We start from the raw sequence: 9,660 nt of genomic DNA, 5'->3' as shown, positions 1-9,660 counted from the left end.
TTGTTATGGTTTTACTCTGCCAACCAGTAGGGGATGAAGTTGGGAGGGGGGGGAGAAGTCTTGTAAATGTTATATATATCCACCGAAGTGCATTGGTGCGCCATTACGGAGAGGAGGTTCGATATGCACTCGAATGTAAAGAAGGATGTGACGTGTGGGGGATGCGGCGGGGGGTATTGAAGCCGGAGGGTTGAGAAGAGTGAAGAGGCGGCGTCTGGAGTGGACGGCGCAGTGTGGGCATGTCATTGTGTTTTTCGTCTTTTTTTGTGCGCCGTTTGCATGGCGTACGCGCCATCCTGGTGTTTGCGCCACGCAGCTACTCTGAAGCTACGGGAAGCAACGAGAGTTGTGTGCTGGCAAAAAGGACCGAAAGGCTGACAGCGGAAGGACGAAATGAAAGGAGATTGGACTCTGAAGCAGACGGGAAGAGGAATGAGCGAGATAATAGAATCAGCAGAGACAATAGAGAGGGGAGAAAGAAGATAGAGTAGTGTGAGATACAGTGGGGCCAGAAAGTCGTATGCTGCATTGTTTTTACTCTTTCTTTTCTCCGTCCCGTTTTTTTTTTTTTACTTAGCTTTGACGTCATAGCTTAAAAAAAAAAAACATCAGTTGATGTGAAGTACACGACGAATAAAATGCAAAAAAAAAACAGTACGATAGCACGCCCGATGTATGCGTTTATGACTTTCTCGTTTGCTTCGAAGGTCTTTCGGGGCTGGTGTGACTGAGAATGGGGTGGAGTGAGGTGAACAGGGGTGTCGCCTATCTTCTTCGTCACTTGCTTTTGTGGGAGGTGGTTGCTGTACGTGCTGGCAATGGTGATTTTTCTCTTGTCAAGTTCTTTTTTTTTCTTGCCTGCTACCGTTTGCTTTTGCAAGCCCCTAGTCGTTTTCCCTTTGATATAGGGCGGACATCTTATTTTAGGTTTACTTTTCCGTAGAACTGCACTGAGTGTCTTCCTCCACAAGATACTTTTTAGCTTTTCGTGTTTTCTGGTTTTTAAGTCGGTGTATTTTCCGGCGTTTTTGGCGATTGTTTGCTCGCTGTCGGTGTGCGTGGGGCGTAGGTTTTTTCCTACCGCAGATTGTGTGGAGGCTGCATGCTAAATGAGTGGGCCACAGCAGCGTCGCTCGCGGAGCCCTGATGACGCAGAAGCTCCGTTGTTAAGGAAGCGGGTGTGCCGGGAAGCACCATCCTTCATTGGCGGTGAGAGCGCCATGGAGCGACGGGGCGGTCTGTCAGCCGCGGAGTGGCAGCAGCTGTACGAGCGGGTGATGCCGAATCCGTGCACGATGAGTGATTTTCAAAAGGTGGTTATTGAGGGAAAATCGCACAACCATTTCTTTGCAAAGGATCTGCACAAGTTGGTTATGGAACTTCGCGTCATTTTGGAGAGCCACGGAGAGCTTAGAATGGCGGCCAACTTGGCTGTGAAGGGGCGTAAACCGGATCTTGCCCACGGGGTGGCAGCTGCCCTAAAGTGTTTAGAGTCTGAGCGAAGGCAACTTCTTGCTGAGAGTCTTCGTGGAACAGGGGTGGACGAATGCTGTGGTTTACCGTGTAACGTGTCATGTAGGACGTCGGGACAAACAGCTGTGGAAGCGGCGACTTCGTCAACAGTTTCACATTCCTCAACGATTGGCCTTGGTCTTTTGCGGAGCTATCGAGCACTACAGTGCAGCGCGGTAGTTTCCGACCCTCCTTCAATTCAAGCAGGAGTGGGTGACTTGCGTGCAGCGCCATTTGCCTCTGTGTGTGAGACAGATGATGCTTTATTGTTGAATAGTTTAATTTCACCTTTTAGTCGTGTGATGTGCGTGGTTAAGCGATTTCAATTGCGTTTTGGTAGTGTTCCATTGCGGTTTGAAGTTCCTGTACAGTTTGTGGATGCCGTCGTGGCTCGACGGCTCCGGGTGCAGCTTACGCCTTTTCGTCACCCAGCGATCCCCGTGCGATGGCCGACGGCGAAAGACATCGTTGTGTATGTGAACGATCAGTGCGTAATGACCCCATGGAAACGTTCATGGCCTGAGCGCCGTGTGGAGGTGGCGAAAACGCTTCTTTTGCTGGATATCACTCAGTTTCTCAACCGGAATGTTTCCTTCCAAAAGTTACAGATTAATGTCTTTTCGAGAGAGTACTTTAGTCAGGTTGCACTGCTGATTGTACAGCCAGTGCCTCCGGATGAAGTGGTAACTACCCTGGTGAAACCGTTGCTTAGTCTGCATGAGGAGACACGGGACGCAGCGATTTTTGACCTCTACCACAAGGTGGTAGAGGACGAAGATGCATTTTTGGACGAGGTTGAGGCAGACGATCCTGTAATAACGAGTAAATGCCCCATCTTGCAAACACGTATTAGCATTCCCATTCGTGGCTCACGCTGTCAACACCTCCAGTGTTTTGATTGCCTCTCATTTTTGCTTAGCTGCAACAAGGGTTGCTATTGGAACTGCCCCTTGTGCGATGCGGAGCTTCGTCCATGCGACATCGTGGTGGATACTGTCCTCTGGCGGTACCTCCAGCAGATGGGAGATGCGTGCCCGCTGCATTTGCGGCTGGAGAGCAAGCACAAGGCGAAGACGGGAAAGATGCAAAAAGAGAAGGATACGGTGGAGGGCCTGACGACGGCACCATTCTGTTGGGTGCCGCATCGAGTGGCGAGTGATGGGCACGGTGTCCTTCTGGACGATACGTACAATGACGAAGGCGACAACCGCGACGGGAGTGTGGGGGGTTCTGCACCTCACTTACGTGCCCGTTCCGCAGTTGTGAACGGCGGCCATGCTGTTAGAAGGGAAGGCGAGACGCATGGGACGCTGGGGATAGATGGTTCGAACGCAGACTTTGACAAACTGTTGGGAACTGCTGACTGTCCGATTGAGCTGTGAGAAGTAACAAGGATACTTCCAGCATGGGTGGCTAAACGACAAGCGGACAACAAATACAACCGCAAAGGGGACTGGGAACCGCGGGGAGAAATAATAAAAAAACAAACAAACGGAGAAGAAGGCATCTAAAGGCTGGACGTGAGTGAAGTCTTTTGGTTGTGCTTGTTAACAACCACTTATAAGCAAGAAACAAAAGAGCTACAGTCAGACAACGAAGTTGTCACAGATGTCGTTCCCCTCCCTACCTTTTTTTTTTTTTCTGTTGCGATGCTTTTGGTAGTGTCTTGCTTTGGGCTGCACTGGAATGAACTGCAGTGAATCTTTCAATTCTTTTATTTTTGCTATTTTTTCTCCTTTTCTGTTGTCTTATCTTTTCCCACCCCCTGCCTCCTTTGCTGCGTGCATGTTGCGGTTGGTCGGCTGTCCCATGGGCGTCAAAAGCACAATCGTGATCTCTATTGTAGTAGCAACGACGAAGGTAACGTAGCGGTGCTAGACAACACATTTGTCCCCTCTTTTTCTCGCTCTCACCTTTTTTTTGTGCGCGTGCCTTGATTCTTCAACCCCCAATTAGATTAGTTTGGAAGGAAGCGGGGAGGGAAGAAACTCGAGGTTTGTGCCTGGTGAACATCGCAGCAGGGAACGCGGTGACTCATTGCACTCAGCGACGCGGATCACCGACAAACTACGACTGGGCGCTCTTGGTTGTCACTTTTTTTTTTCTTTTTGGTGTGTCTTTGTGTTTGCTTGGGTCTTTTAATTTGAATTTTTTGTGTGCGAGAGGGGCGCTGTGACGATTACAACTGTGTGCTTTAGTTTGGTTTTAGGTCAACTTCAACCAGCGGCAGACACGACAAGGTGAACGGAAATGAGCTCCCGGATTCGGTACACGCGCGCAGAGTTGCTGGCAGTGGCATCCAAGCAGCATGAATACAACCTCACTGTTGAGGCCTTGCGAAAGTTCAAGGTTATTGAGACGGAGTCGCCAGTCAAGGAAAAGTCAATTCCGGAGTCGCATCGCAATGAGGCAGGTGGGCGCAAAGCAGATGCAAAGAATGGAGTGGGCAGCCGTCGCGCTGCGAATAACGAGCGCTTTGCCCTTCCATCACGCGGTGCTCGGGGTAACAAGGACCAAGAGGCCTTTGAAGAGGGGTATAAGTATGAACTTGAGCGTAATGCTATTAAGAAACAAACACTGCAGGAGACGATGGAAAAAGAAAAGGAAAAAATCGATGCCGTGGCTGCTGCTAAAGGAGAGGGGGAAACAAAGCAGCAATTGGTGCCGGCCGCAGATAAAGAAGCATCAAATCACGACGAGGATGAGGAAGTGGAGCGTTGGATGACAAGCATCGCAATGGGCGACGATGGGGCGAAGAGGGTGACCAAGTCTCGCTTTTTCTCAGGTGCAGATGCTGGCAATAAGAGCACGTCAGCCTCGGCTTTGCCAGCAGGGCCAGAATTTAACGAGCCAGCTTCACTGGCAATGCCACCCTCCGCCAAGGATCCGTGGTCCATGCAAGGAATGATGCACACAAGCGGGAATGCGGTTTGGGGAACCATGGAGACACAACGAAATTCGGGCCTGGCGCTGGCGCAAGGTGCTAACACTGCCACCGCCCCTAGCGTGGTTGTGGGCCCCTCCGTGCACCTACCCGCGCATTCTGGCATCTCGCCTCCTTCGTCGGTTCATGTGGTTGCCGCAGGCGCATCATCATCATCATCAGCAGCAACGACGGTGCCCTTGGCGACAGTGCCTTCTTCCACATCGCAGAAAACGACAACGACGGGGGCAGCGCCTCAACCAAGTAATTCGTCGATGAATCCCGCGACTCAGGTGTGGAATGCGGAAGATTTAGAACAAATGCTTCTGAGTGCTCAGAACGTGAGCAAACAGTCAAAGCCGGAGGTGCCCAAACCCAAAGTCATTGATGCTGCATCTCTCGAATCGCAGCTGCGGTTACAAGTACAACAGAACATGGTGGTCTCCAAGCAGCACACACAAACACATGTACAACAACAGCCACAACCCCTGCCGCTACCTCAGCTCTCAACAATGGATGGAACACCGCCTGCACTTTCACTCTCTGGGGCACACAAACCCCCGCAGCTTTCTCTAACGCAACCCCCGCAGCAATTACCACCGCAACAGCAGCATGTTCTGGCTCCTTGGGGGGCAACTATGTCAAAGGTACCACCGCAGCCAATGCATCAAAAACTCATGCAACAGCAATCGCAGCACCGTCATCCCGGCATGACACAACCGGTGCCGTTTATTATAAGCGGTGGCCAAGGGGCACCCTACTTTCCCCAACAGGCTATGCATGGTCAGTATGTGACTGGTTTCCTGCCAGGACAGGGACAGCAACCGATGATGGTCTACCGTTCTCCGGATGGAACAGCACAATACGCAGTGGGCACCACGGGGTATCCCCCCAACGCGCAGCTACTCTTTTCACCGCTGCAACAACAACAACCTCAGCGTCGGTAAGGAACTAATGCAAGCAACAAGGTCCGTGAAAGGCAGAAGTGGAGACAGGAAAGGAGCAGAAAAGCAACAAAAAAAAATTGGCAGAGGGTGAGACGATTTGAAAATGCGCATGTCTGCATTGTGGACTCGAGCACCGTTATTTTTTTTTTTTTTATTTAGCTTCTTCCACCCAACTCACCTTGGGGATGCATTGAAGCAGTTTTCACCCAACACAAGTTTCTTTTTCACTCAGATTGAAAGACAAAGCTGGTGGGGAAGAATGCAGTTAAAAAGAGAGGAATGAAATACAACCAAATGAGATACTGAAGCAAGAAAGGAAGCAGATAAATAGGCTAAAAGAAAAAAAAAAGCACTTTGCCCATCTTTTACTCATTAAATGTGCGTGCGTGTGCGTTATTTTTGTTTTGTTTCGTGGGCTGCTCTACTTATTTGTGTTTCACAAGTACCAACTTTTCCAGAGATAATACCAATGTACCAGGCAAGTAAAGGTAAAATGGCGCTGCCCACAAACAGACTTGAAAGCACGGGTTTGACTTTTGAGTATGCCTCAGAATTCTTTACGTCAATCTCTCTTCTGTAGCGAAATGGAATGCAGGCAATAAAGAGTAAAAAAAAAGGTGATGCGACGGGCTGTTTCTCCTTCTTTTTTCTTTCTTCTTTCCAGTGAGGTGGGGTGTACGTGGCTGTTTTGGGGGATGCACTTGTGGCGCGAAGATGGGGTGGTGCACGGTGGGAACCCATTTTTTGAGGTGTGGGATTCGTAGCTGTTGGCCAGTGCTGAAGGAGATGATGATGCGTCCTTTAGTAATTTTTCCATGGACCTCATTCTCTGACGTTGTTGGCCTCACGGCTTTAATGCTGTCGGGTTTGTATTTCGCGTATCCTCTTGGCATGTGAGCTTGCCACTGCGCACTTGTGCGCTCGCGCGTGCACACACGCACTCTATTTCATTCGCAACTTAGAATATGCACTGACTCATGTGCTATCCCTTTTCTTTTTTTTTTTGTTTTTGCGTCATCAAACCCCCACTTCATAAAGATTTTTTCCTTATTTGCTTTGCTCCTGTTTTCTGCGTTTCTAGCTGTTTGGTCAGAACGTTTTTTTCGCGCGATCAACTCGTTGGAGGTTTACTTTCTTTCCCTGTTTTTTTTTGTTTTTTTTTGATTATTTCTCCTTTTGTCTCTGCTCCAGTTGTTTGGGCATTTTTTTCCCTCCTTTTTGTGTCGGTTCTCGTGGGACTCGGGCCCACACGGGTGCTCAGCGCCCGCAGCCGACAGGTGCACAGTAGCCGGAGACAACCAATCACATGCCCCCTTGCACGCATGCTCGCGAACACGGAGTGATGCGAAGAAAAAAAAACGAGAAAATGGGGGGAAGCAACTGTTTAGGTGAATTTCTAAGTTTTTTTTTTTTTTTTAACGCCATGCTGTTGAGGCTCTTAGGACACTTTGAAGTTATGATTGGGCCGCGCTGGTCACTTACTACATATTGCGCCAGTTGGGTCTCCGTACCGACATGGTGGTGGGCGAAGCCTGTTTCTATGGATCTATTGCCTTATTCCTCGTTACTGGAGTTTTTTTTTCTTTGCTGTGGCTCTGTGGATGTTCACTTTTATTTTGTTTTTCGTGCGCATATGCCTGTGCTGATGACGTGTTGGACCTTCTCGTCACATGACAAGTAGGGAAGGAAGGAAGAGCGGCAGACGAGGTTGAGTTGCAGAAGGTACACGCACAGACATACACACAGGCAAGACCCAGAGGAAAGAACAACATGAATATGGACTTGTTAGGCGCCGCTGTCGCAGGGATGATGGCTCGTTTGATTTGCCATCCTCTTGACACAACGAAAACAGTGGCCTTTACCGGATTCTGTGGCGAGCATGGCACATTGGATGCATCTCGAGGCAAGACAACAAGGAATATATTGTGGAGCTCCACGCGGTCTATTTATTACCAGGAAGGTGTGGCAGGGTTTTACCGAGGGGTTGGTGTGGCTACTTTGGGTTCTGCCCCATGTGTCGCTTTGTATCTCACTACATACACGTGGTCAAACGAATTTCTTCAGAAATACTTTAGCAGTGCTTCGAGTGCTGTTCCTTCTTGGTCTTTGCACCTGTTTTGCGGCTTTCTTGCGGAGGCGGTGAGTTGTGTCTTTTGGGTCCCCATTGACGCTCACAAAAGAGCGTTTGCAGTCACAGCCTCCATCGCAAGTGGGAAGGTACGCCGGAAGCTGGAATGCGCTCTGCACCATTGCCCGCTATGAAGGACTCTCAGGGCTATACAAGTGCTATGGAACAACCGTAGTCTCCTTTGGGCCTTATTCAGCGGTTTACTTTGCATGCTATGAGGTTTTTAATGATAATTTTTCAAAACAACTTTCATTCAATTCGTTTACTTCTGCTCTCTGTGCTGGCGGGATGGGAACTATCGCCGCTTCCCTCGTGACAAATCCGTTGGAGTTTATCAAAACAAGGATGCAGGTGCAGCGAGCGGTGCTTTCCATAGATGGCAGGCCCACAACTGTAAATGGTTTTTCCTACTGCTACAGAAGTTTCTGTGATGGATTGAGAACAGTTCTTAGGGAGGAAGGACTCTTAGCACTTTGGCGTGGTGTGGGCAGCAGACTCGCATTTGCGGCGCCCAATGCGGCCTTGACGATGGCCTTTTACGACCATTTACGGTGATTATGGGGGGAATATTTTGTTTATTCTACATGGTCTGCCGGTGGTATTGATCTTGATAACGTCCAAAATTGCCTGTGTCATAAGCTGTGTTTTTGCGGATAAGGTTCAATGAAGAAACATGTGATGCGTTTTCATGTCTTTATTTTGTATTTTTATATTTTCTGGCAAATATGTGTAACTTGACAGGGTTCAGAAAAAAAAAAAGAGAGCGGGTTTTGTTTGGCTACCTTATTGCTTTTTGCATACGGTTTTTTTCTTGCCTCTCTCATTTTACCCTAACCCTCTACCACTATGGCCTCTCACGCTGGTGAGACGCCTTGTAGGTGCTGAAGCTTAACAATTGGCACTTGTGGCCTCCAGCACAAGTGCCCCGGCTGCCACAGTCATATATCCTTTGAATGCCTCTGTGTCTGGCTGTGGGAAGGTGGTGTAGATCTCTTCTTCGCTGGGATATGCTAGATGCAGTGTGCCAAACTGTATTTTTTCTTCGCGGCGTCTTCCATGTTTTTGAGAAAAGGAGGGAATGGGCCTCATTCAGTCACATATTTTTGTGTTTTGCTTCGGTTTTTTTCTTTTTGAAAAATTTTGTTCTTTTTGTTGTTTTCCGGTGTTCGCTTGTAGCGATTTTTGGCTTTTGTTTCACACGGAGGGTGGACGCACAGGGGAGATGTTGGCCTTTTTGCGGGGAATAACAATGGTGAAGGGAGATAAAACGAAAAAAAAAAATACGAAGAAATCTGCGCTGCTTCGTGGAGGCCTTTCTCACTGGCAACGGGAATCGAGGCAGTCGCTTTCGAGCGTTTTTTTTTTTTTTGGTCACTGAGAGCTGCAACCACTTCCAATCAACAAAATAAATAAAAGTAAACTGAAGGAACTGTTTGATGCAAATTCTTTTTCTGGATTTACTTTCTGAGTGGAATTGGGGCAAAGCTACTTTTGTGTGTGTAGCTTCTGCATGGGTGCACACTTCTTTGCTTCACCTCGTTCATTGCCTCTCAGTTGTGGTAGGTAGCAAGGAGTGCCAGCGTAACAAGGCAAAGCCAAGGACAAGTGATAAATATGTCTGACTTTGTAAAGCCAGATACATCAAAATGGAAGCTATCAGACCTTGAGCTGGGAGCGACGTTAGGGACAGGTTCCTTTGGGCGCGTACGCCTCGGGAAGCTGAAAGGAACGAATAACTACTACGCAGTGAAGTGCCTCAAGAAGCGTGAGATCATCAAGATGAAACAGGTCCAACATCTCAGCCAAGAAAAGCAGATTCTAATGGAGCTCTCACACCCGTTTATTGTGAACATGTTGTGCTCCTTCCAGGATGAACGCTGTGTGTATTTGGTGCTTGAGTTTGTGATAGGCGGAGAGGTGTTTACCCACCTTCGCTCTGCCGGCCGGTTTCCAAACGACGTAGCAAAGTTTTACCACGCGGAACTTGTGCTTGCCTTTGAATACATTCACGGAAAAGACATCATCTACCGCGACCTGAAACCGGAGAATCTTCTGCTGGACAGCAAGGGTCACGTTAAGGTGACAGACTTTGGGTTTGCGAAGAAAGTGCCGGAACGTACCTTTACACTTTGTGGCACACCGGAGTACCT

At 48.7% G+C, this 9,660-nt stretch overlaps 4 protein-coding genes across 4 annotated transcripts, besides 4 other annotated features; all 4 read left to right on the top strand.

Moving 5' to 3' along the window:
- Nucleotides 1-1,109: 1,109 nt before the first annotated feature.
- On the top strand, nt 1,110-2,894 carry TraAM80_08982 (zinc finger protein, predicted; the record flags this gene model as incomplete). Its single annotated transcript, XM_029385694.1, has 1 exon — nt 1,110-2,894. The coding sequence occupies one exon, from the start codon at nt 1,110-1,112 to the stop codon at nt 2,892-2,894; it is 1,785 nt and encodes a 594-aa protein (XP_029234500.1).
- Nucleotides 2,895-3,606: 712 nt separating this feature from the next.
- Nucleotides 3,607-3,670: a sequence feature (A-rich).
- Nucleotides 3,671-3,762: 92 nt separating this feature from the next.
- Nucleotides 3,763-5,382, top strand: TraAM80_08981 (putative 4E-interacting protein; the record flags this gene model as incomplete). Its single annotated transcript, XM_029385693.1, has 1 exon — nt 3,763-5,382. The coding sequence occupies one exon, from the start codon at nt 3,763-3,765 to the stop codon at nt 5,380-5,382; it is 1,620 nt and encodes a 539-aa protein (XP_029234499.1).
- Nucleotides 5,383-6,019: 637 nt separating this feature from the next.
- Nucleotides 6,020-6,043: a microsatellite.
- A 328-nt stretch (nt 6,044-6,371) lies between these two features.
- Nucleotides 6,372-6,393: a microsatellite.
- Nucleotides 6,394-6,525: 132 nt separating this feature from the next.
- Nucleotides 6,526-6,560: a sequence feature (A-rich).
- Nucleotides 6,561-7,152: 592 nt separating this feature from the next.
- On the top strand, nt 7,153-7,644 carry TraAM80_08980 (mitochondrial carrier protein; the record flags this gene model as incomplete). The annotated part of the gene is made up of 1 exon (XM_029385692.1): nt 7,153-7,644. The coding sequence occupies one exon, from the start codon at nt 7,153-7,155 to the stop codon at nt 7,642-7,644; it is 492 nt and encodes a 163-aa protein (XP_029234498.1).
- Nucleotides 7,645-9,124: 1,480 nt separating this feature from the next.
- TraAM80_08979 (protein kinase A) lies at nt 9,125-9,658 on the top strand (the record flags this gene model as incomplete). Its single annotated transcript, XM_029385691.1, has 1 exon — nt 9,125-9,658. A coding segment is annotated over one exon (534 nt), but the record flags the coding sequence as incomplete, so codon positions are not given.
- Between the last annotated feature and the right edge of the window lie 2 nt (nt 9,659-9,660).

This window comes from Trypanosoma rangeli (assembly GCF_003719475.1).
Source record: "Trypanosoma rangeli strain AM80 chromosome Unknown Tra_15.4_contig_00493, whole genome shotgun sequence".
In the NCBI taxonomy this organism is placed as follows: domain Eukaryota; phylum Euglenozoa; class Kinetoplastea; order Trypanosomatida; family Trypanosomatidae; genus Trypanosoma; species Trypanosoma rangeli.
Note: the sequence above shows the minus strand (reverse complement) of the source record. Positions and strands in the feature narration are given on the sequence as shown.